Below are 27,048 nucleotides of genomic sequence, written 5' to 3' on the forward strand. Positions count from 1 at the left end.
CAGCACTTTTGGTAATAATGGTCAATAATCACATGAGATGGCAAGCTCTGTGATCACGGGTCCATGTTTATTTGTCCCTATCAATAACACTGCTGGCTACAGTTCAGCATTCATGTTTGTTCTCTTCTACGTGAGACTGTGCAAAGTTCGGGTAAGCTAGGAGTATTGTTATTGTTTTTTATATTTTTCAGTAAAATCTTTTCGCGCAGGTACGGGGGGGGGGGGAGTTACAAGTACTAGAGCTGGTCGACATGGTCTAGGACGCCAGTGTTGTAATTAGGGGCGTTAATTGGATGTTTTGAAACTCGTTTAAAATTTGTTCGAAGAGTTGACCGTGACCTGTAAGGACGTTCTAGAACTCGTGATTAAAAATAAACGGTGAGGTAATTGCATCGCAAAGCGGAACATTTATTGAAGGGTCGATCCTTATTAGGGGACAAATATTTGACACTATTATTGTTGCTACGCAGCTTGCAATCCAGGCTGTCAATACACGCAGCTGAGGCGAGAACAATCTTGCGTTGGAGAGCTCAATAGAGAATCTTTAGGATGACATCAACATGTAAAATTTGTCGCTTGTCATGCTTGTAGTTTAAACTTCTGCAGAAAGCGCAAAGACAAAGCGCTTGGGTTGCATGTCAGCACACTTTGATGTCGCAGAGGTCAAATTGCTCAGCGTGTGTCATGTTACGTATTGGCTTTCGAATGTACTGGGATAAATCGATGACGTCTCAAAGACTTCCGTTTAATTCTATCAAGAGATAACACATGCAGAAAGCGAAAACAAAACGCTTCAGACTGCAGACAAAATTCAGTTTTGGAAAGCATCATTTGACCCGTTGCTTTTTGAGCTAATTTCTATCTGCATTTCTAGGGATTTTCGTTTGCAACGTGCGAAGTCCATGCAATGTTTACCTCGGTTAGTTGAGTGACGGTATTGAGGGCCGAGGTCAATGGACATTCGCTTTTGGCGCGGAACCGTATTGTTTATATTTATAGTGAAATCTGACTCATGGGTTGTTGCCCACCCATTCCCAAGGGATCTCTATGGTTATACTGATTGGCCCGTGGGCGGGAAGTGATTGTATGGTGATGTGTGACGTAGTCAATAGCCAGTTGTGAAAGGTCCCTGGTTGACGAACGTAGCACTAAACTGGAAACTCCAATACTTAGAAGTTGGGAGCCAAAATATTTACGAGTTCATAACTTCAATTTGTTGCTTAGACTGTGATCGACCACCCAAGAGTTGATCTGAGGTGTTTTCTGGGCGATCGAATGTAGAGTTCTGCGGAGAACCTAAGTTTCCGGTAAGCAAATGTGGTTTTCACTTCGAACGCGTGGAGACGTTGGTTTTCAGTTGTGTCGTCATTTCGTCTCGCTACGTGGAAGCTTTGCGCTTGTTTATTCTACTACCAGCGCTGTCGATTCCCAGGGATTTTGTGTTCATTGAAGACTTTTCAGTCATGGTGGGAGTGAAAGTTCGTGTTCTCTTGAATTACACGCTTTTCTTTGTTAAAAGCAAAGTGCAAGCTTTATAGACGGCCAGTTTTAGCTACATTTGCATGAATTTCGCACGCCGCTTCCAACTCGAGGAGTAGGGTAACTGTAATCTTGGCAAGAATTGTCGTTACTCGTTGCGTAGATCTTGAGGTGAAGGTCGCATGATTGCCATTCTTACCCAAAAATACGATGCACTAAAGGCAAGAGCTATTTCCTTGTTTCATTTTCCATTTTCTGCATCGCATTTTTATTTTATAAATAACTCGATATCGTTCCAGTGGAGAATGCGTAGGTACGGACAGACTCATGCTCTGTGGTGTTGAATCAGCATTCTCTTTGATGTTCCCCATAGATCGTATTTGTTTTTCACGGTCTTATTTCGCTGTGGAAAGGTGTTCAGGCATGAAAGTAAAATAATTTACCGTTCATTGCAGCTTTCACCTTTCATTGTCTCGTGATCCCCGTACGGTTTGAAGCTTCGTTCGTCTTCGACGCTTCTTTCCTCGTGTTGTTTTTGTTTTTTGGCGATAATCACATCAGTGCCATGAAAGGACAGTTTTTGAGTAGCCGTAGTTCGTCACGAGTGTTACCTGGAAATCGTGCTTAAAACATGTTGAATCGTGCCGGGTCAGTCAAAGCGAACTTTGAATACAATGAGTTACTCTGAACACTTTTACATGAAATACCGGGTTACCAGTAAGTATTTTTCCGTGCCAAGAAAATACTTGAGTAAAGAGTGCTTTTTTTTTTAGAAGGGGTTTGAGGAACAAATTTCAAAGAGATGTGAAGAAATTCAGCTAACAGGTCTCGCCAAGGTTTCAGTTTTCGTTTCCCTGAAATCCTTATGGTTCGTGTTTTATTGATAACCTTTCTATTTGCTTTGTTACAGCTTCTTGCGAAAGTGAATTACGCCGGTCGATTTTGTTCTGAGCGCCCTGCCTTGGCGCTTGTGAAAACTACCAGCAACCGCGCGGGACAGTATTTTATCGGAACAGACTTTCCTCGTTATGTCTTTTGAGACTTTTCCGTGTGGTAGCCCCGAAGCTGAAAGCACAGAAGAACCAGCTCCGTCATTATACGTTGAAACTCCGGAGGACGATTCCTCTCGGCTGCTAATCAAAAAGCCAGTCATGAACGCAGAACCCTCAAGACTCGCCGAAACGGCGAATATCGAAGATCAGATGATGAGCGAAGATGAAATTGCTCAGGTAAATGCTAAAAGTGGCGATGCGTTGAAGCTTAACACGCAAAAGGAATACCAGGAAACAGAAGCGAGCCATCTTGCTAAAAAGAACGTCGATGATGCAGGGAGGCGTGCTATGGAAGGGAATAATATTTATGAAGTCCCTCGAACTCACTGGATTCAGTTAAATCACGGAAATTCGTCATCTATTCCAGCGCATGCCACAACTCCGAACGATCGTCAACAACAAGAAAGCGATCGCGCTAGCGTTATAATAAAAAGAATGAACAATAAAGAACAACAGGAAGTCGATTCGGACTCTGACAACGATTCACAAGATTCGGGCAAGATAAGAAGCAGCGAGCTTCGATGCAACGAGAAAATTTCTGATGGAAATGATGAGAACGTGAATGCGGTTCAATCTCACTCCTCGCGTGCGCTGTATTATAATTATAATGCACACCACGAGGATGTCAACAAACTGGAAGACAAAGGAAATGCCAAATCACAGAACGCTCGCGGGGAGATTTTGAGGAACGTGCACGGAGATACGAAAGCGCTTCCTGTTTATTACATGCCGGCTGGAGCATATCCACATATGGTAGCAATGGCCGGTGGAAATGCTGGAAACAGTGCTAATGTGCTAAAGAGGGAGCATTTTGTGCACACTAGCATGAATGAGCTCAAGGGATTTCCTGTTCAGCACATGGATTATGTTTCGGGAAGGCCGGAGCAACAAGTACCTGTGGCAACAAGTACAGTGAACCCTGGAGAAGGAAACGTTTATGGAAATTTGCAGCATGGAGCTCCAGGCTTGCAGTTTATGGACAGACGACTTGTCCATGCAGGAGGCTATGCTATGGTACCTGGACTTGGACCTGTTCGAGTGATCGATGGAATGTACTATCAGGGGCTCTCTGTAGGGGGTGATCAGGGTCGTTATGAAAACTTTGCTGCCGTGCCTTCATTTGTGCCATTGAATAACATCCCTTCTGATGCATCAGCATCTCAGACACAGTCACAACTTCCCAGTTCAGCTGCTTCAAACACTGATGTGGTAAACCAGCGAGGTCAAGACAAGCTGCTAAGTAGGTGTCAAAAATGCTTTTAGCCATTGTGTCTGCAGATCAAATTGAATCTTCTCTAATATAGGCTAAAGGTATTGTTTTAACCCAATATTGAACTTGGCTTTTTGCAATGCCAATACAGCTCCTTTTCCTGATGACGTAAGCTGTTTCACTTGTTCTCAGAGCAGACTAATTAGGACTGTGTCTTTTTTTTTAACACCTCTTCAACTAACATTGTTGCATTGTTTTCTGAAGAGTCTTTGCATGGTTCATTTAGCACTTAGATCCCTGCCTCCCTTGTATTGTCAGGCGATTTGACAGCTCTAAGCCCAGTAGTAATATTACGGGTCTAATTTGGAAGCCTCTGTGCATGCAATAATTTGAGTCAGTTCTAAGTAGTTTTATGTACCTATATGCAAACCACAAAGTACCCCTGTCTGTATTCTGACAGATTTTGACTGAAAGTATTTTTTTGAATAATCTTTTTTGCAAAATGCTTTGGGAAGGTTTAAATCAACATTTCTGTAAGTATCTGACATAGAATACATTCTTGTGCCGGGAAAAAAATCTCCCTTTCAAAAGTACATTTATTTTTAGATGCAGGAATTCTAGACATGTTGAAAACCTGATTGTCACAAAAGGTTATTCATCACAAATTGTGATACATAATGAAATGTATGTTCATTATTGGGTCTGAGAATCTGCATATTTACCCTTCATTGTCAAGTTATATATTGTTTCCAGGATAAGTCCATGATTTATTGTAGTTATTGCATGATGTGAAATATGACTAGTGGAAGTTTGCTTGAGAGCAGATGCTTGCGTTAAGAACTCTTTGTGGAGTCATGCATTGATCTGGAAATTTTTGAAAGCATTCTCTTCTTGATAAGCTTTCTCAAGAAATGCAAACATTTGGGGGTGAATTTTGTAATTAAAGGCAGTGAAAAAAAAACAGATTGGTTCAAAAAAAGAAGCATAATTTTATTCTGATTGAATCAAATGTTGATAATTTGTGTGTCATGGTTGTCCTTAAAGCGAAAAAAATTATTTGGGAGTTTCTATGGTTCCAGTTAATAAGCTATTGAGAGGTAGTGCTGAATGAAGGAAATTGTATTCATGTGCAGTAATGGAATTGTGGGGTTGCTTTTAAGCTTAGCTTTTATAAAGCGAAACCACAACTGAGGGAGCTTCTCACTTAAAAAATGGCTATTTGATACACTTTATTTTTTCCAATGAAAGATCTGTGATTTAAGTGTTTGTTAGTGAGATCTTATTTACAGGGCTTGAATCATTAAAAATGCATGATAACATTCTGTAAATATTTTAGCTACTCCGTGCCGTGCCTAGAAACTAATCTTGTCCCCCAGTGGACTGACAATGTATTACTTGAGGAAGCAATGGATCTTAATTGATGCATGTTTTGATGTGAAACCCAGCCTGTGAATTGTAAATTCATTTTTGACATTCCACAGATACCGCCAAGCCTTATGTAAGCCCTGTTCATTCTGCTGTGTCTCCAGCATCGAGTTTGGAAGAACGGAGATCAGCAAATTCTCCAGCCATTAAGAGTGACAGTAGTAGTCCTACTCCCGGTGAAGATCCCGACAGCAAGAAACTTGCTCAAAGTAAATTAAAAGGCAAACCAAAGCCCACTACAGGGGCTTCAAAGCCAGAGATCAAGTGTGAGCAATGTGGAAAAACATTTGGATCATCTAGTGCCCTTGCAAAGCACAAACTTACTCACAGCGATGAGAGAAGATACGTGTGCTCAACCTGTGGAAAAGGATTCAAAAGACAGGATCATTTGTGAGTGAATTTGGCAATTTCCTGTTTGGGTAGATTGGCTTAATTTGATGTTGGCGTTCAACATGGTACCAGATCTCGGTGAAACACACACTTTTGTGCTCATCGGATTTGTGGCCTGATTTGAATATCTGCCATAAAATATTGTCTTGTGAGCAGAATTTGCACAGATGTTTAAAGGACATTCAAGTAAACAAATAACTGAAATTGGATCTTCAGGGTCAAATCCGGTGTGAACTTAGAGATCAAAGTCAAATGTTGCTTACTTTGAGCACTTTCTTCTTTTGATAACAGAGAATGGCCTGATATATATCTAAGAAACTCTTAATGTAATGGTTTACTGAAGGAGAAAACTACTTGTGAAATTTACCCAAACCACAATGATTATTGATTATTCTGACTGCAGAAGATCAATTAAAAATAGATTACAAACAAGGTTTGGGTTTTGCAGCTCTGCATTTTATTATTCACAACAAAAAATTGTTCATAAAATATGAACCAGAAATCAAAATTAACTTTGATTTTTTGCAATTTCAGAAATGGTCACATGGTAACTCATCGGGACAAAAAACCATATGAATGTAGGTTCACAGATTGTGATAAGAGCTATTGTGACATGCGGTCTCTACGCCGACACTTGGAGAATCATCACTCAGCCAATGGGAACAACGTCAATGATTCTAGACCACCTGGTTCTGGAAGTCCAAGCTTAAACTGCAATGATAAACTATCACCAGCTGGAAGTAATGAGCACGTGGGGTCACCAAGAAATTTACCAAAGTTGACAAAGGTTCGCAATGAGCACCTTCAAGTTAGTGGGTATGATAGTGGTAGGAGCTCAGGTAGATCAACACCTGGAAGCACCCATGAACCTAGTGCCCCTCGTGAAAGACCTATTGATTTACCTCTGGAGGGAGCAGCATTGAATGGCTTGAGAGAAAGGGAAAGGAATAGTGACAGCTTCAGCTCAACGACATCTGAGGATGGGCTTGGCAACTCTGCAGAGCAAAGTGTACCCGAGAAAGCTACTGATACTGGGTTACCTCATTCAGCAGTTGACTTGCTCAAGCAGGCAGCAGATCGTGTCAAAGGACAGCATGGTGCTCGAAATGGCAATGAATTGTGGCAAGAAAGGTTTCAACAGCAGCCCTATGTGGTGTACCACCCAGATGGAACACCTTACCCGCAGTGGTATCCGACAGCATTGTATGCTCAGGACCCACGGTTTGTGTACCAATATCACTTTCCCTCAACAGTATTCCAAGTTCCAGTTGCTTCCCAGCAAGCCAGTGGGTTGGTCAATGAATCCCGTCAAAGAATGATGAACGATGCAGACACTCCCACGGAGATGACAAAGACTGTTGGGGTGTCAACACAGGCAACCCCATCACCTTCCCAAGATTCCCGGCTAACAGATACCATGCAGGTGGCATACTACAAACAACAAAGTGGAAGACATGTCGGAACTCCTACAGATCCTACTGCTGTTGCTGTAGCCACAGCAAAAGAAATGGGACAATTTAGATACACTGGTGACAGTTTCTATGGAGTGCATCCTTCTGGAACACAGTGGCAACAGGTGAGTACTCTCTCATGTAATAAATTTCTGCGACTATATGGCCCAGTGGTGACCTAGAGGTCACTGCACTGGTCTCTGCATCAAGAGGTGTGGGTTCCTCCTCTGGCAAGGACATTGTGTTGTGTTCGTGGGTAAAATGCTTCACTTGCACTATACCTTTCTCCACGCGAGAGTAAAGGAGTAATACATGCAAATTTTGGGGGAAACTTGATGATTTTTAAGGAAGCACCTGCAGTGAAGAGACACAGTGTGCCATTGGTCAGTGCACAGGACTCTGGGTCGAGAGATCTGGGTTCAAGGCCTGGCTGGTCATTGTGTTATGTTCTCTGGCAAAACAGTTCACTCTCACAATACCTCTCTCAACCAAAGAGTAGAAGTGAGAAATGGCAAATTGTCAGGGAAGCCTGATGAAATGCTGGGGGGTAACCCTGCGATGGAGTAACATCCCATCCAGGGGAGGGAGAAGTAGTAATACTCCTAGTCACTTCAAGCTAAGCAAACCTGGGATGAGCTCCAGCTGGGTCACTCAGGTCGAGTACAGACCAGCAATTAACTAACAATAAGCACGGCTTTTAGCCCTTTCACTCCTATGGTCTAACTTATAAATCTCCCTGCTTACTCAGGGCTCGACACTAACGGTAGCCCACTAGCTACAGACTAGTAGAAATTCAGTTTTGGCTAGTGGTTTTCAATTTCCACCAGCCAGTTTGCCTAGCTAGTAAACAGGACAAAATTGTTGTAACATCTAAAGACATCTACAGTAAGATGTCACTAGCCACTTGGCTAGTAAGTTGAAAAGTTAGTGTGGAGCCCCCTGGCTACTTAGACAGGAGAATTTGGTCATAATTTCAAAAGTGACACCCTTTAGCTGATAACTGAATTGTCTGTTGTCATAATCTGTTTGCAAGATAACATATTGGAATTGTCAGGAGATCGAAGTGACATTAATTAATTATTTCTGAGAGTTAGAGGGTTTATTACTTCATTCCATGAAAATCAGCACTAGAAATGTACCAAACTTTGAGTCGTTGCTGTATTTTTTGTGATTTGGTACATGCTCCATCAGTTGTTGAGCTGGTAAAGATTTGTTACCATACCAGTGATTAGTTTCTTGGCCAGACAAATTTACTTGTGTTCTCACTAAAATCACTTTGTCTAATGATCTTCAAATGGTGACATTTTGAGATAGTCAGTGATGGGAATTGGCACACTAAAAAAAATTACAATGTATAACTTAGTTCTCTTTGGTGTACTCTACATCAGGTCTTTAATTGTTATCTGCTGTAGTGTTTTCATTATAATTTACTTCTTTCCTCAATCTTAAAAAAGGATCCATGACATATATGACCTGACTGTTTACTTTGGTGAATGATCAATGAATACATTTTCTTGTCCTTTCAATACTATTGTCTTTTTTCTTTTACAAAAGAAGATGGTTAGTAGTCATTCTTTGTATAAATGTTCTTTTTTTTTTTTTTTCTTTAAGACAAATATTTTTTATAAATATTATGGGAAGAAAAGTGTGCATAGTTCATAATATTGTCAGATTAAAGACCTAATGTGATTCCAGGCAGGCTTGTTTACTATATAGAGGGAGCACAATTTGTGCAGACCTATATTGTTTCACGCCTGGTTGCTTTTCAATGAAGATTGAAATGAATATTTAATTATAAGTATTTGAAGTCCATTTGTGTAAAGATGACACCTTTTGGCTCAATTTCAGGCATGTTCTATTCTGCTTGGTATTCTCTTCCAGCACCCAATTTATCTCTTGGCAGTTACTTCTTTGATTCCATTTTTGTCACTGTTTTGGCTTCCACCTTACATTATGTAGATAGGAGGGTTTAAATTTGAAAACCAAATAGATTTAAGCTTAATGCCATCAATATTCATTTTGAGCTCAATTGTTTTGAGATGCAGGCAGCTGTTTCTTAGGTTATCGCTTTCCTGACAAGTCACCTGTACACTAGAGTGGCTTCCCACTTGTGATTGGCTGGTTGGCTGCTTGTCTGACACTTGATTGACTTGTGTTTGTCTTCTGTGGCCTATTCAAACCAAGCAAATTTGCATTTTAGCCAGAACTTGAATGAAATATTCTTCAAGGCTGATTGATCATGTGACCAAGTGTTTTCTAGAGTCTCTTGCTTTCGTGGAAGAGAGCTTTCTTATCCATGTCCACTGTTTGTAAATCAGTTGCAACATCACCAGCAGTTTGTAGCAGTTCATTTTTGCTCCATAACCTAATGGAAATCAACCCACACTCCCTTTTCTACAGACACCAAAGTGCAAACTCTCTGCATAGCTTTCTGTTTTCAGAGAAACAGAATGGTTAAGGCATGTATCTGAGGCTCTGAATTTCTCTTGATTTGCTGCTTATTCTCAACTTATTGCTAAAAGCATTATGATCAGTCACTTTACCAAACATTCACCAGTTTTTAGGTTCAGTAATTAGTAGTTCCTGAGTCAATATCTTAGGTTAGCAAAGATTACAACTGTTGATGATAACATGGGTTCTATCTGTGTTCCATTTTACCATTTTCACTTCACCACAGTATTTATCTTTGATCTTTGATCTTTAGTTTTTATTCTACAGCATAACACAATTTATTTCTGTTTTCTATTTTTATATCTTTGTGAGGAAGCTGTCTCCAAATATATTTCTTTTCATTTTGCCCTTCTGTGCCTACCTCGGAGTCTGAATTTTTATGGTGATGTATTATCTCCAAGAAAAACCTTTAAAGGAAACAAGTTAACAGTTTTGAAGACAAAACAAAACAAAACAAAAACCTGTAGGGGCAAAAACTACTCTTTCTTTTATTTTGAATATTGACAGATCTAAAGGTGAACTCAGACATATTGTAAGTAAGGCAATTTATTATTGTGTGACTGAAATGGTAGATATTGAGCCAAACAGTTTGTTCTTATCCTTTAATTTCATCATCATCAATTGTAATTAAAACCAAATTGCGCTGTGCATGGATGGAACTTATTTTTTTACCTAAACTGAGAATGGAGCTTTTGATTAATGTTTATGATCATGTGGTAAAACTTAAAAAGTAGGCGTTGAAAATAATTGGTTTGATTTTATTATTGCAAGGTTTCCCATAAAAAGTCTGCTTTATCCTCCTGCATTACTGTTAGGGAAACTGGGCAAATTAGGAATGTCTCTTAAATGGGAAAATTATGCACAAAAACCATATTTATACGCTGATGTCTTTGCACAACACTGTTGTCACACAAATAATAATATTCCATTTGGATTTATGTGTCATTGCATTGTCTTCTTCTCTATGATCACCAGGCCATTTGTATCTACTTTTAAAGTCTTGAAAACATAATAGCATCTTGCACATCTCTCAGTGCAGTTGGATAAAATCAAAAACTTGAAAATTCTTGAATTTACCACTGAAGGTGCAAATATAAGTTAAAGCGCATTCTAACATCGTTCGTGTCATTTGTTAGGTGCGCTACGATGAAACAGCTAATGCATATAACTCAACTTCATCCATGGGTAACAACAAATCACTTTATGGACATACAATGACACCAGAGAGTAATGGCTCTGTTACCAGCGACAATGATTTAAACCATGTGGAGACACTCTCGAGAGGAACCGAGTTCAGAAACAGTAAAAACAATGATGGCCAACCAGCGGAGAAGAGGCAACGATTATCAGAAGTGGGTATCGCAGAGAGGAGAGATGTCAGTGGTCCACCCCTTGCTCACATCAAGCTTGAAGACAATAACAATGCACAAGACAAAGGGAACCAGGCCGTGTTTAGAAATCCTGCCGAGATAGTCACCCCAAGGCGGAAACAAAGGCCACGTCCAGAGCCTTTGACTATCCCACCATCGGCAAGCACGACCTACTTTCCTAATCGTCCAGGCTCTCCAATGAATCGCAGTCAACCATGTTCACCTCCGTATACACCTCCTCCAATGCTCAGTCCTCGTAGTATATATCATGTTCCCTCCTTGGGAAATCTGACGCCACGACCGAGTGCATCCTTGCAGCTGCCTATGACACCAAGCAGGCTTCTTCTTAGTGGCCATAGAAGTAAGCCATTATGTTTTTTTGCTAAGCAGAGGTTTTCATTTATTTGATGTTTAATGCTTACAAGTCCCCCCCTCCTCCTCCCCCCCCCCCACTCCACTGTGACAAGCTCACTGCCAAATAGATTCTTTGCCTTACCTTCAAACTGTCTTCTAACAGCTTTGTATCATGGTAGTATTACATGCTAAATTACATTTAGAGGGAGAATACAAAGCACTTTTATTCTTTGCAAGAAATGTTGCTTGAATTTGAATTTTATTGTACCATGTGCTTTTAATTGAGCAACTTTTCTTCACAATTTTAGGCAGCTTTGATGGAGAAGAAGCCAGTCAATTCCCTGAGCCGTAAGTATTTCACAGTTTTATTTTGATTTCCCCAAATTGTTTTAACTGTGATATGCCATCACCTTCAGAGAACAAAAGAACCCCAAAAAATTGTTCTTGATGATTTTGTACCACTTACCTAGAAGAAAATTGTCCATCTTTGGTGGATGGTGTCAACATTGATACTGCTGAGAATAAGAGAATTACATAAAATGGAAGTGCGCAACATAGAATTAACTTACAATGTATTTCTGTCAACAGGAAAATAAATGTTGGTCCACAGTTCCAAGCTGAGGTGCCTCCTTTGGCTGGTGAGTGTATTATTCTACAGGAATAGGCTCTTGACATCTTCGTACTGTCTGAAATTAAAGTTTTAAAGCGTGCAAGTAATGAGAATTTATAACGAAATTAAAGAAATTTAAGGGAGAGAGTAATGCATGTTAGGAATAGGTAAATTTTCAACTAATTTGTCATACGAAATTACAGAATTTGCATTGGCTTTGGGATTAGTGGAATGGACTCTCGATTGGGGGGTTGATGATCAAGCCCTGATTGGGTTAAAGTGCAGTATTCCTGGGAAAGACACCCCACTCTCTCTCTCTCTCTGTCTGGGAGTATGCATGGGTATCAGCTAATTGTCAGTGAAACATAACAAAATGCTGAAGGGTAGCCAGAAAGAGTCTAGCATCCCATTTAGGTGAAAAAGCAATGTTCTTGTCTTGTAGAATTACAGCATATCAACCCAAGGAAAAAGAAGGAAGATGGCTTGGTGTAACCCATGCATCTATCCTCTTTTTGCTTGGAATGTTTTGCTCAGCATCAAAAAGCTAATCCTCTCCTCCCATTTTCTTCCAAGGTGACAAAAAAGGAGCAATCCACGATGTTCACAAGGCAACACTGTGCTGGAAACCTTTTGATGAAAAGAAACGTATGAGACGGGAGGAAAGTAAGTTCTTATGTACCACTTCACACAGCTCTGCTTTTTCACTCTTCATTTTGTTGCCCAAAAACCTCAGCTATTCAGATTCAGTAATTTCTGTTGACAGAAAAAGTTTTGTTGTTCAGCGGTTTTTGTATGGAAAAGGAAGTGCTTGTGTTCAGAGCAGAATGAACCAAATCTCTCCCATATTTTGTGGCATTAACCTCTCAGCTCCCATGAGTGATGATCATGTTATTTTTCACAACAAATTTCTTACATTGATAAGCAAACAAGTGATTAGAGTAAACAAACTTAACAGTCAGGAGTGGTTCTCTAAATAAAATAACATTCTCATAAATTTTTGAAATCATTTTTGAAAGCAAGAAGGGAGAACTACAAATCAAATCTCATCATTTTTTCTTGTTTAAATTTCAGTTGAATCCTTTCTGGATATGGCCTGCTCTGTTGCAATAGTTGGTGGTGGATCAAACAAGGAATATGCCTTGCACATTCTTCATAAAGCAAATGGAAATGTTAAGGTATGAAGAAAACACAACTCTTTGGCTAAACGTAGGTACAGGAATAACAACACTCAGTAGACTTTTTTTAAAAAAACACTTGCGCTATCAAAGATGTGTGTACTCTAGATGCTGATGAAGAATGCCACAGGTGTTTTTTTAGATATCAGCCATTTTTGTTGACAACAATCCTTTCCAGGACCTCCCCAACTTGGATGATCTCATTTTGCAATGAGAAGGTGTTTACATGCCAAATTTGTAAGTTTATTGGTGCTATTCTTAGATCCTCTGAGAGCTTTTTTGTTATTGAGTGGGATTGTTCATAACGTTTATTGTTCCTTTGTAATTGATCTCACCAGGATGCAGTAAAATTGCTGCTATGTCAGAAATTTATCACACACAATGATGACCCAATGTATGACTATCACTATGAAGGTAAAGAAGAAAGTCAACTTTTATGACTTATTTTTTGTTTCGCTCCAATAACCACTGGTGTCTTTGTCTGGAATCCTGGCATATTAACTCTGCCCTCTCTCCTTTAAATTGTGATGATAGTGGCTTACTACTTGATGCCTATTTACACCTAGTAAGAAGAGGTAAAGTCTGTTTACAAGCCTAGTGGCCGGTTAGGCCAGTGCCTAACTCCGGTTTCTGTAGCATGAAGCGACTAGGAGTATTTCTACCCCCCCTGGATGTGGGATGCCAGTCCATCACAGGGTTACCCCCAGCATTAAATTGCTGGTACCCATTTATACACCTGGGTGAAGAGAGGCACTGTGAGAGTAAAGTGTCTTGCCTAAGAACACAACACAATGTCCTGGCCGGGGCTCGAACCTGGACCACTCGATCCGGAGTCGAGTGCACCAACCATGAGGCCACCATGCCTCCACCCTAGTCAGAAGAAAGGGCTGCTAATTAATGAGCATATAAAAGGACCTCTTGTTGCAACAAATAGATCACCCCTGATGAAGCCACTAGACAGGAGTGTTGAAAATGTTGGGTCTATGGATTTTAATTTCTGGTTACATTCATTAAATCCTTAAACCAGGGTAGCATCAAATCATGTCCAATGACATGTTCATGGTGTATTGTAATTTATTACAGGCTCTGTGAGATGGGCTTCAAAGGAGAGGCAGATTTTCAGACAAAATTTCAGAACAAAAGGAAAAGACTTTGCTGAACTTCAGAAAGATGTAAGTTTTATTCCTTGTTAATAACATTGTCACATCATGGAGTTGTTTGGATCATTGTTCTTGGGCAATAAAACATCATAACTCTTACAGAGGATCCCTCTAAATTAGTAAACATGGGAATTAGGAAGCTGTATTGGTAACCTGGCCTAAATTGTGAGGAAGTAACACATGATGGACTAACATTCCATCCAGGGAGGGTTTAAATACTTTTTGTCACTTCGTAATTTAGTTATCCTTTATTAACTTGTAATGCACTTAGATTCATTGGTAAACACATTTTTTGTACTGTAATGATTATAGATTGGAGGCAAGAAAACGATTTTTGACTGTATAGAGTTCTATTACCATTGGAAAGCAGCTCACCCTGAGGCTGTAAGAGGAAGAACACGTTACATTGACTCAGACTCTGAGGTATGTCATTGATTATCAGGATCACGAATCAAGTCTTAGAAATTAATAAAAAAATATGGGGCCTGGACTGTGCCTCTTACATATTGGGGGCACCCCACTAGACTGAGCAAGAAAGTCCTATTTGGGAGAGAAAAGTCTCAGATATTTTAAGGACTTTCCTCAATTGCCTGCCAGTTCACATTTTTAAATGACTAGTTTGGATCATTATTTTAGCGGGGGTACAATCCATCATATGAATCATTGCTTATAAGAACTATATATGGATAGCATCCATATCTGAATTAAAAGTTGCTTTCTTTTTTGCTGCTTTGTGGTAAAAGTGTTTGGTTGTCTTCTTTTTATCAGGATTATGAGGACACAGGAAGTGAAACTAACAGCAATCCATCATATTTTGAGTGTGATTTCCCTCAGTGTAATGCTGTAAGTCCTCACTTGGTGACTTCTGTTTTGAAATATTTCTTCTGTACAGAGAGAGTTGCTGCCAAGATCTGTTTCTTTACAGAAGCCTTATAATATAATTTAGGTTCACTTTAGTATCCATTTTTTTTTTATTTGCATGTTTATTCATCATCAATCACCGTTTATTGTTTTACATCAGTAATTAGGCAAGAATAGTTCTTAATTAAGCACACATAATTTTGTTTTAAGTGAAAGACCTCACACTGCACTTAACTCAACCATGGAAGCTGATTGTATGAGCTCTATTAATTTTATTTGTTTATTTATTTTAGAAATTTGTGTCAAGGCAAGCACTGAACGGTCATATTCGTGTCCATGGAGGAAGGTAAATACATTTCTTCATCGATTTTCATTATGTAATTTCCAGTGGGGAGCAGGTATTGCGCAGTGGTGAGAGTGCTCACCTCCCACCACTGTGGCCTGGGTTTGATTCGCGGACGTGGTGTCACATGTGAGTTAAGTTTGTTGTTGGTTCTCATCCTTGCTCTGAAGGTTTTCTCCAGGTCCTCTGGTTTTCCTCCCTCTGCAAAAACCAACATTCCAAATTCCAATTCAATGTGGAGTGGAGTGTTTTAAGTCACTGGCTTGGAAGATTGGGCAACCACTTCCTACATTATCGACTTTAAATAAATTATTATATTTCTCATTAATGGCTAGTTCCAAAAACATAGTTGAGAAACAGTAGTAAACCAATGTGATGTTATGACTCAAAATTTACTTTAAATGGATTAAACATTTACTAATTGAATTGTATTATGCTGCTTATTTTTGTTGTGGCTTTGATAATGGCCACTCAATTATTAAGGTAAAAAACACTGACAATTTCTGTCTTTTCTATGGGTGCATTTTAACTGAGTAATGTAAAGCCAAAACCAAAGCTATTACAAAGTGAGAAAGTGGCAATAGTTTTCTGGAGCAATCCTGGATTAAATTTAATGCCCAACTGAAAATATATCTTTGAAAAGAATGCTCGATGATACAACCCCTGTATCTCTTTGTTCAATTTTCATAAGCAAGCTAATGGGTTTCTTAATAGCTATGCTTGTATTCTTTTTGTATTATGTGTTTTTTTGCTCCTGAATTCAATCAGTAAATGTTTGCTCCTAACTCACATGGTAACCACAATATTATTGACAGCTTTATGAAGCCTTCAGAGCCAAACAGACGTAAGAATCGTAACACTGCAGGTTCATCTGCCACTAATGGAACCAATTCGGCACCTGTAGTCAGAAAGAGAAAGTCTCCCTCGCCAGCACCTGCTTCAGCCCTCCCTGATTTAAATAATCCAGATGGGCAATTACCTGAGTTTGCCTGTAAAGTCTGTGGAAGGTTAGTGGCTCTCTTTCCTAGGTCTGGTCTGAAGTATAATCAGCATAACCTTGTATATGAACTGATTTTCCTTTGAGATATTTGAAGTTTAGCTGGGCTTAAAGCTAGGGCCTGCATTTAGAAGGGCCTGTGCTTAGCTAGGGCCTTAGCTCTAAGGTGTTATCCTCTTTTCTCACTTCTTTTTTCCAATGCTAACCTGTCTTTCAAGTGATTGTTTTAGTGCAGAGGGCACAGAAGAAGCTTACTTGCTTCTACTAGTTATCCCCCTTGCTGCAAAAAGTTATCGAAAATAAAATATCGAACTAAATGGAATTCAATTCATTGTGTCTGTTGTGGTGCTAATACTTTTCTTAATCCACTTGTAGAATATTCCACAAGATAAAGAGCCGGTCAGCCCACATGAAGACTCATGTTAAAAGACCAGATGATGATGAAAAACTTTCCTCAAAGTTACCCTCCAAGAATCACTGATGCTAATAACTTGAATTTAAAAGAAAATTGAAGCAGTTCATATAAAGTATCCCTTTCACAGTTTGACTGTTAATGACTATTTATGTATATGATATAGCTAAGTTATTCTTAATTTATATATTTTTTGACTTCAAAGTCATGTGGCGAAAATAATGAATTGTTCACCACATGGTTCTTTATTTAGACTTTGAACAAGAAGAAGAATTCTTGTAAATGAAGTTTCGAAATTTGTGCTCAAGCAGTATAGCCGTAGACATTTATGGCTGCATTTAAGCTTCTCGTATCTCAAGTTGTATATATAATTAGTGTAATTTCAGAGCTGAACAAAGAGGTTCCAGCAATGTGATTGGTCGAGCGGTTCCTTATATGACGCTATATAAACCGCTCCACGCGGTTTATATAAAATGTTAAACTAAAACGTTAATAAATGTTACTAAAATGTGATGATTTTAGACATTTCTCTGTTGTTCAGCTCTGAAATTTATACTAAAACAATTATTTGCATCAGATTCGGTGAATATTGTCAAATAATCCCCTCGACTTTGTCTCGGGGATTATTCGAGGATATTCACCTCGCCTTCGGTGAATAATTGTTAATTATGGGTAAATATATGTGTTCTCTGGCAAACTGGGAAGAGGGTGGGTGGGGCAACATTAATTATGCCAGACAGAAATAATATTTTTTGTTATGGAAATTTATATGGATTATGTGCTATTTTGTCATGAAATCATTCCCAGATCACCCAGATCAAGATTGCCAGCCTTTGAGTGTAAAAGTCAAGTTCGCTTCCAAAATATTGAATCTATAACTTGAGTATACCAGTCCATTAACTTCTTTTGTGAATGGTAGGCCTGATTTCTTAACTTAAATATGTATGGAAATAAACCTTCCCCGGCCTTGTCAAGCAAAGAGTTTTCAACCAAGGCCAAGAAGTTCTATTTGCATGCAATAAAGGACATTAATCAGTCTAGCATTATATTATGGAAGAGGTCTATGGTGGTGCTCTTCTCACTTCCACTGCTCATTTATTTTTTCCCAAAAACCCCAAAATAGAAATAATTCAATATCTGAAAGTTTCAAATCTTTGAAGGTCTTCATTGAATCATGGGAAAGTTTGATCCTCTCCTTTTAATTGTGACCATTACTCTTCAGGCTGTAGTCTGTAGACAGGGATCTGGGAATGAGTCATTCTCATTGTGCATGGGCAGAGTTGAGCTCTGTCTTTTCAGCAAAAGTAACCTCATTTTAAAGTGATATGCTTTATTTTGTTTTAGTTAGTCTTATAAGCAAAATACTTGTTGCAGTGCAGCAGATTGAAGGGTCTTGTAAATAGCTTGAATTGAGTAAACATACATGTGTGTTGAAAGAACCTCTCTTTCTTTGAAATCATGTCATTTTGACAGCAACATCCTCCTTTGGGGTACAGTTCCTAAAAATTGCTCATCTATTTTGTTTTACTAACTCATCTAGAAAAAAAAGTAGGGTAATTATGGTAGTGCTGTCAAAGGTGGGATTTTTTTCAAGAGCAATGTTGTGCACTTAAGTTGTTGTTTGACATGGTATTTGTGTTCAGAATATTCTGGAGGCATTTGACTCCAGGACTTATGTTACTGTTAAATATAAATTTGTTGGTTATGCTTTGATTGAACACAAACTTAGTAGAGCCCTTTTTTTTAGTGAGATGAAAATTATAAGAAGTTAATATATGTTAGAAATTATTTGTTCCCTTTTTTTAGAAATAGAAAATGTTTGGGTTTACACTGTAATCAATTTACTAAAACAATTTTTTGATGCACCTTTTATGAGCTGGTAAAAGGCTCTACATACAAACCTGAAATTGGACCTGAATATATCCAATATCAGACAAATTGATAATGTTGGATGAACTAATCTGTACATAGGAAAGATGTGAATATGACTACAGACAGTAAAACAGTTCTAATAGAGCCGAACTTTAATTTATAGCACGGTGTACATTTGCAATTTCTCTCAGAAAACTAAGGAGAGGTTACTTAATGTAAAAGGAGTTGTAATGCTCTGTTTTCTGGCTGCTGTGTTGTAGTGGATACTGGAATAAAGCGTGTATTTATTGGTTCTAATATGTATGGGTTTCATTTTACTGGAAGCTCTCTAGTCAACTGAATCAATAAGAATTGTGGGAAACATCGTAAGGAACCAATGAGATCTCAAAGTAAAGCAAATTATCCGCTGAAAGCTCGAGAAACCTGTGTAACCAAGTCGAGACTGGGTTAAGTTTTACATCTGGTAGAGAGAGCGGCACGAGCTTTGCAGTCCAATCATGGGAACGAATTAGTAGAGGTTCGCCTGGCATCACGGTAGTTTCGGGTTATTTAAGCGTTTCGCGAGAATATGCAGTCATTCTTGGTCGGTCAGTCTTACGTTTGAACACTTACTTTTTTCTTATTTAATGTAATTTTGTTCAACAACTCTCTGTAAAATATCACTGCTTTCATTGAATTTTCTGCGTGATTAGTAGTATTTTTAGTTACCCTTTCCTCGGGGTATAGTGCTGCTGCATTAGATGAGGAATACGTTTCAACATAATTTTGGCCACTTCTAAAGAGTGGTTTTTTAGTGGTTTTTTGTACTGGCGTAGCAAAGGCTATAATACAAAAATTTTTTGTATAACCCTCCAGTTTCAGTGAATACTTGCAGTACATTGCAGATTGTAGTAGGATGCGTACGCTACAAGACTGGCAGACTCATCCTAAATAAACTTTCACATTGAATATCTCGCACGAGTGTAGCCAGAATGCACTAAGTATATAGTCCCTGGAACAAATTGGTCAAGTGTAGGGTATGCCCGGGGGATTTGGGGCCCGTGCGCCGATTTCCCGGGGAAGATTTCTAAGGAAAACCTAAGAAACAACCGCTTTCTCGCAAAATAAGCGAAAGAAAATTGAATCGTCGCATAGTAAATGGTTGTAATGTTCTTCTTTTACATTTTGCGTGGGAAATTGGAACTATCGGCTGATGATCGCCTCATGCATGCCCGGCGTTGACCGCTGAGCTGTGTTATCAAAACGCACCTCTCCGCAAGACCTTTGCCATTCCGTTACAACTGTCTTTCTGAGTTTTCTTTTGAATTCCTTTTGTTGTTATTGTCGCTCATTCATCTTCAACCTTTCAAATCTCAATCAACAACGTCAAAAACGAAAAACCAATATGACTTCAAAAAATATCAATTACCCGCTCACTCGTTCACTTGATGACATAACGCATCACGCTACGCCAACCTCGTAGAACGTGACGATCGCTGATCACAAGACGGTCACGTTCGATGAAACCCCTATTGTGTATTTTCTGTGACCACCACAAAAGAGATCTTGAGGCCTCTGATATTGATCATTAAGGTTAGTTCATACCCTAGATCGCTCATTTGCGGAACTGCAGCCTCTTCAAGCTACAAACTGAACAGTGATGCTGTCTGACAGCGTTTTCTTTTCGTTGAAAAGAAAATAAAGTTGTTCTATGGGATCCGTCCGAGCGAAGTTTCGTACTATTAAAATAGATAAGTGTTTACATTTTATAAACACCTTTTCTGCTTCTCGCAGTGGATCTACAGATTGCACTTTCCATAAATCGTGATCTTCAGTGACACTAATGTCAGCTGGCTATAATTTTTCGGGGTGGTGTAAATTTACCTGCAGTGATAGCTCGAGATGATATCAAGGATAAATTATGTACGCTTCGGGCTGCCTGGTTTTTAACCAGAATGCCTTCAAAGGGAAGAAATGTAGTCTACGATAAACTGTTAGCGCAAATGCTGTCTGAGAAGATGTTTTCTATATTTCCTCACACAAAGCTGTACCTGTTGCACTAGTGGGGCTTCTCAAATTGACGCAATACATACATACATACAGACAGACAGACAGACAGAGAGACAGACAGACATACAGACATACAGACAGACATACATACATACATACATACATACAGACATACAGACAGACATACGTTAGTTGACCACTCCTCATAGAGGATTTTTGGGGCCAATTCCCACCCATCCCACCCCAGGGGAGGACATCCACGACATAGTAATCTCGAACGTGGGAAGTTAACATCTCCTACCCCTACCCCTGCAGGAGACGGGGCCTACGGTTCATTTGTCCTTATCCAAGAAGACTAGAATATCTATCCATTTCTTGATTATAGAAAGGTAGCAAATTCTCCTCACTTATTTTAAGACCATGAGTATCGGTCCGGCTGGGGCCTTGACCTCCCGCTTATCACAATCTGGTGCTCTAACCAACTGAGCTAACCCCACCCCTATAACACATCTCTTATTTTTGGAACCAACCTTAGAAACCTGAAGGTCTGCACATTCTCCATTCTGTTCCCCAAACATTTCCCAGGGTGCTGACAAGGAGAACTAGATCATGTTTACTGTAGGTACTCTTGACTGGTATATTAGGCAAGAGTTGGCCGATACTCAACCGATATGTTGGTTGACACTCAGTTGACACTCAATCAACACCCAATCGACACTCAGTTGATGGCTGATACTTGGTTGATAGTAAGTCGATATTTCGGTCGAGATTATAGACTATCAACTATCGACCTAGTCTCAAGCGAGTGTGGAGTGTCGGCCACCTATTGACCAACCATCGGCCAAGTGTTGCCAGGCTATCAATGGAGTGTTGACCATCTATCCACTGAGTGTCCATGGAGTGTTGACCAGGTTTCAACCAAGTTTCCACTGACATCATGAGTGTTGATGGACTCTCAACTGATATATCGTTTGAGAGTACCTGCAGTAAAGATGATCCAGAAAACTTGTTTAAACAGCATGAGCTTCTTTAGTTGACTATATATCATTTCCTTTATTCTTGATCATCACCTTAAAATGTGTGATTTAGGGGTGATATGGGTGATTGATGCTGAAACCTGAGATTGATTTCAAGAGCAGCAAGATGAAAAGCACCCTACAAAGGCTGATAGTTTCTAAAGAAACTGTTTGGGGCTGCGTCGGTGGGGGTAACGAAATAATTTGAATATATCAACAAAGTTGAAATGGTAAATTGGCCACTGTTATGATTATAAAAGCTGACATTTCGAGCGTTAGCCCTTCGTCGGAGCGAATAGGGGAATTGTGGGTTGTGTGTTCTTTTAAAGGCAGAAAATGGAGCTACATGATTGGTGGGAACATGGCAACGAGAAAAAAACGAATAAATTAGTGGTATGAAAAGCATCAGCTTTTATAATCGTAATGGTGGCCAATTCACCATTTCAACTTTGTTGATATATTCAAATTATAAAGCCCACCCTATAGTTTACCCTGGTTCAAACTTGGAATTGAGGGAAAGAATTGGAGAACAACCTCTAACATTTTTCTCTATTTGCCCAATTTCTTTTTATAATTTACAGACCAAATACCAACCTGTCATCATTGAGATGTGGAGAGCAAGTTCTGCTGGTTTGAGATTGTCAAACCAACTTTCCAAATGTGTATGTCGCTGCTTGGGTTCGTCATCTGTCCAGCTAAGCAAGTTTGTAATAAAAAGTATAGATGAGAAATCAGCAAAGAAAATGGTGAATGTTACTTGGCAAGATGACACTTCAAATGCATACCCATACATATATCTTCGGGACAACTGCCAATGCCCAGAGTGCTTTTTCAAAGATTCTAATCAGCGTCTTGTAGATGTCGTAAGAGATGTCGACCTCAATGTCAGACCCACCAACATCAAAATGAGCGAAGATGGAAGTAAACTTTCAGTTACCTGGCCAGACCAACATGAAACCACACTTGATGCTGACTTTCTATTCAGGAAGCAGCTACCAACTGAAGCAGAGTTAAAAGACAGAGTTTGTGAGGATGTAACCACCAGGAAAGTGAACCTTTGGGGGAGTGAATTTAAGGACCACTTGCCTCGCATGAAATATCATGACATTCTTGAAGATGAAACAGTGGAGTTTGAATTTTTAAACAGTCTATATCGGTATGGGTTGGCCCTGGTCACAGACATGCCAGTTGAAGATGGGTTGGTGGAAAAGCTAGGAGAGCAAATAGGTTACTTGAGAATGACAGCCTATGGGTAAGGGTCAAGTCAGTTCAGAGATTGATCAGTGAAGCAGCAAGTTAATTGTTCAGTCATTGAGATATTCAGGCGGTTGGTCAGTTGGTCTGTCAGTTACTGAGTTGCTCAGTTAGTAATTTAGTCTATCTGTCAGCCAGTCAGTCAGACAGTTAGTCCGTTAGTCAGTCAGTTACCAGTTAGTAAGTTGCTCAGCTAGTAGTTTAGTCAGTCAGTCTGTTAATCAGTAAGTCAGTCAGTCATTCACTTTTTCCATTTGCAGTATGACTGTATTTGCCTCTAAGACCATTAGTTTATCAACCACTTCTAAATTAATCTTTTGACTATTTTTCCCATAGGAAGACAATAGTGGTATCAACAAGGCTACAGGCCAACAGTGTTGCCTATACAAGTTACACATTGCCTTTACACTCTGATCTGCCATACTATGAAGCCAAACCAGGGGTATGGAAGATAACTTTAATTGTTAATGAATTTTATGCAGTATTTGGTTTAAACTCTGGATAACTTTTGATGGTGTAATCTGATGGTTGGGTTGAGAATAATACTGAGAAAGATTGTTGTTGGTGATGGTGATTGACATTTCGACAGCCTTAGCAGAAGTTGCCATCAGAGTCAATTGTCAAACAGAGTCCAGTTGGATTTATTAAATTAACTTCCACCTTTGGCTTTGGCCAGGGTCATTGAAACATCTCATACTTTTGACTTAGTTACAAGGAAATGTATTATGGTCAGAAGAGAGAATTACCAACCAGATCATATGGGGTAGAGAGAATCATTCTTTTTGCATTTTAACCTGCACTGATTTGGTGGATTTGACAATCAAACTATAGCTAGTTCTCATGTGAATAGGGTGGTATCATGGTAATAATGATAATAAATGTTATTTATCCTATCTATTAAAATTTGAATAGAAGGTTGGATGTCATATGAAGACAACCTTATCCAAGAGGTATCATTCCTTAGTAAAGAATTAACAATGAAATTCGAGTTGAAGAACATTTAAGATGAATGATTTTTATTTTTTTATAAATCTGTTTACTATAGATACAGCTACTGTTTTGCAAGGAACAGACTCCAACTGAAGGAGGAGAAAATTCCCTGGTTGATTCATTCCATGTTGCTCAACAATTGAAGAAGGAAGATCCTGGTGCTTATGAGTTACTCACCACAACGCATATTCTGTTCAGAACAAGTGGAACTGACATAGTTGGTGAATATGATTTGGAAGGTGCAAGACCACTTCTTGAGTAAGTTGTCAGATGTTGTGTGAATGTGTACCAACCCTTTAAATCTGATCCCATTGACCCCCAAAAGTGACTAGCGTCTAATATCTCCTTACAATATCACCACTGAATCACATGTTAACGTTATGAGAATAAAGGAAATGATCACCAACTAAAAGGAGCTGTCGATTGGTAAACAAATTCTCTCATTAGTATGTTAGTAAATGTATAGAGAACAGTATGGAGAATATGAATATTGATGTTTGGATGTGTATATTATATTACTAGTCATTTTGGTGTGTAGTATTGCTTAGTATTTTTAGGAGTTGTGCAGTATTTTGACAAGCCCGTAGGGCAAGTCAAAATACAAACAGCAGGTAAGAATACTAGTTCTTTATACCAAAACATCTCATAAATTATCTATCATCCAACTGCTTTATAATAATTTTCAGCTCATTTTTCATAAGGCAGGTAAAGCATAGCAGACAGCGCAGCGCACGCAGCCAATCAGTTAATTTTTTTTTTACGGTACAAATTAAACAACTGTATAATATCGCAGAATAATTGAGCTCTATTCACATGTTACTTGTACTCTACTTTGTGTGGTTGGATAATAAAAAGGGTTAAGAGTGACTAGCATCTAATTTCTCCATACAATATCACCCCTGAATCAAACATTAAGGTCATGAGAATAAAGCAAATGATCACCAACTTAAGATGACTTGATTGTTTAACAAATTCTCTTTGTCAGTACCAATTGAAAGGAAGTGTACCGAAAACAGTACAGAGAATATGCATACTAATGTTAAGGTGTAACTGTTATGGAAGCAGTGTGGCTATAATTCAAAATTTAGTTTAATCAATATTTAACAATTGATATTAACTCAGTTATGGTCACTGTAGTTTTTTTTTTTAAATTTGCAAATTTCAAATAATAAGGGTTGTCAAACCCTGATCACAGTAAAATAGACCTGGTAGATTGATGCTATCTATTTCATCTCTGATGAATTGAAGAGAAATTATGCAGAGGAAAAAATACTAACCAAAAAGAATTGATCACAGTGAGATTATTTTTGTACTTGAAAGCAATTGAAAAGCTTATGAACTGCATATGTCATCCAGATTTATGACAGTTGAAAAAGGTGTTTTCTTATATCTTATTAACCAAGCGCGAGGGCGGTACTGGGAGAATATCGGCCCGAGGTCTTGACAGTACGGACCGAGCGCAGCGAGGTCCATACAAAAAAGACCGAGGGCCGATATTCTTCCAGTACGGTCCCAAGCAAGCTTGGTTAATAAGAGATTTATTATACAACTGAAGTTCAAAGGGACACAAGTGTGGTATCATTCGAGACCATTCGGGACAGTGCCCGGTCCAATACTGAGAGAATATTGACCGACAATAGAGCATATTGATTGGTTGATTTTAGTTATTGGCCCCCTGACTGCCCGAGTCGTGTTATAAAGAAATTTAATGCAGGATTTTAATCATGAAGTGCATTGTTAGGTTTTGAGATGGCACCTCAAATCAAACCCCAAATCATAATTCTGACCATTTAGCTATCCCACTTGCTAATTGTGGATAGTCTGAACAGTATTTTTTTTTTTTTTTTTTTATTTACAAATTTTTTTTTTTTAATGCACACACATACATATACAAATTACATTGCATTGGCTAATACAAAAAACGAGATACAACTAAGAAGAAAAAAAAAACAATACAGTACAATACAGAATAGAGGAATAAATAGTCTGAACAGTATGATAAACATTTAGATTAATTTTGCTCATATCTATTCACTTGTTGTAATTCAGAAGGTTATTTCTAGTCAGCAATCTTTATTGCTTGGCTTATGTCACTAGCGTGCATGGAAAATCAATAACAAAATCACCTCATAGTTTTTTGCTCTTTCTATCTACCTATGTAATTAGGAACAGTCTTAATTTAGTTGCATTTCTCTTACAGTTTGCTTCATCACATTAATGGGAAGTTAATTTTTTGTTATCTTTAAGGTTAGATCATCATGGCAGACTATTACGATGCAACCACAATGAAGGCTGTAGACTGGAGTTTTTGGGTGTGCCAGTAGAAAAAACCCATGAAATGTACAAAGCCTACTATTCTTTAACCAAGCGATTGAAAGATCCTAAAAATATGTTCCTTCACAAGCTTTCTCCAGGAGAGATGATTGTTTTTGATAATGATCGTGTCCTTCATGGAAGGGAGGGGTACACTCTTTCAGAGGAAGGGGGCAGATGTTTGGAATCAGCATATATTGATTGGGATGTAGCAAGGTCCAGATTGAGTGTCTTGGGAAAGAGACTTGGTAAGGGTCCTGTGGCCAGGATGGACAGTAAACTTAGTGTCACAGGACAGTGGTCTGTGTCATGAAATTACCACACGTCAAACATATTAAACAATAATTATTTGCTTGAGGTGAATGGAATGTTGTGGATTAGTTCATGGAACACTTACGTGGTACATAGTGCTTCAATGTGGTTGTGAAGAATGTTGTGATTTACTTTCCAACTGAACTGATTTTGTTATCCCTATAACCACCTTGAATGCAATTGAGTATGCCAAATATATTAAAGTATATTAAAATATTAAAGTTATGGTAACAGTATACAGTTGGAGAAGGCAAGTCACCTTTGAAAAAAGTTTAGACCTTCTTCGCAACTCACAAAAAAATTATCACCACCATCTATGACATATGACTGTCTCAGTATTTCTTCAGTTGCAAAACCATTCGTGCAGAAAGGTTCCCTGCCAATAAGTATATCTTCATTTATGTATACCTACCAACTTATCTCCTATCAAAGATGTGAGAATTTTTCTTAAGAGTGCCAGGATTCTCTAGAGTGGACCTTACCAAATCTGAAGGTAGCAGTTGTATATTATGACAACGCTAATGTTTAATTTCATTTTAATTTAACATAATTTATATAGCGC

At 38.8% G+C, this 27,048-nt stretch overlaps 2 protein-coding genes across 3 annotated transcripts; both read left to right on the top strand.

Annotated features, from left to right (window-relative positions):
• On the top strand, positions 1–18,909 carry LOC111329120 (uncharacterized). Of its 2 annotated transcripts, none has more exons than XM_088763215.1 (16): positions 1–151; positions 2,390–3,771; positions 5,223–5,556; positions 6,091–7,132; positions 10,595–11,189; positions 11,491–11,530; positions 11,771–11,820; positions 12,366–12,455; positions 12,864–12,967; positions 13,306–13,381; positions 14,051–14,139; positions 14,440–14,550; positions 14,896–14,970; positions 15,282–15,334; positions 16,147–16,338; positions 16,704–18,909. In XM_088763215.1, the coding sequence occupies exons 2-16, from the start codon at positions 2,508–2,510 to the stop codon at positions 16,807–16,809; spliced, it is 4,221 nt and encodes a 1,406-aa protein (XP_088619341.1). In that variant the 5' UTR covers positions 1–151; positions 2,390–2,507; the 3' UTR covers positions 16,810–18,909. The 2 variants fall into 2 exon arrangements, with proteins under 2 accessions (XP_088619341.1, XP_022789468.2); XM_022933733.2 differs by lacking the exon at positions 1–151 and adding an exon at positions 467–1,307.
• Positions 18,910–20,053: 1,144 nt separating this feature from the next.
• On the top strand, positions 20,054–26,722 carry LOC111329098 (gamma-butyrobetaine dioxygenase). Its single transcript, XM_022933697.2, has 5 exons — positions 20,054–20,184; positions 22,199–22,869; positions 23,208–23,313; positions 23,917–24,119; positions 26,109–26,722. The coding sequence occupies exons 2-5, from the start codon at positions 22,226–22,228 to the stop codon at positions 26,485–26,487; spliced, it is 1,332 nt and encodes a 443-aa protein (XP_022789432.2). The 5' UTR covers positions 20,054–20,184; positions 22,199–22,225; the 3' UTR covers positions 26,488–26,722.
• Positions 26,723–27,048: the final 326 nt, after the last annotated feature.

The sequence above is a fragment of the Stylophora pistillata genome, chromosome 6 (assembly GCF_964205215.1).
Source record: "Stylophora pistillata chromosome 6, jaStyPist1.2, whole genome shotgun sequence".
NCBI lineage: Eukaryota > Metazoa > Cnidaria > Anthozoa > Scleractinia > Pocilloporidae > Stylophora > Stylophora pistillata.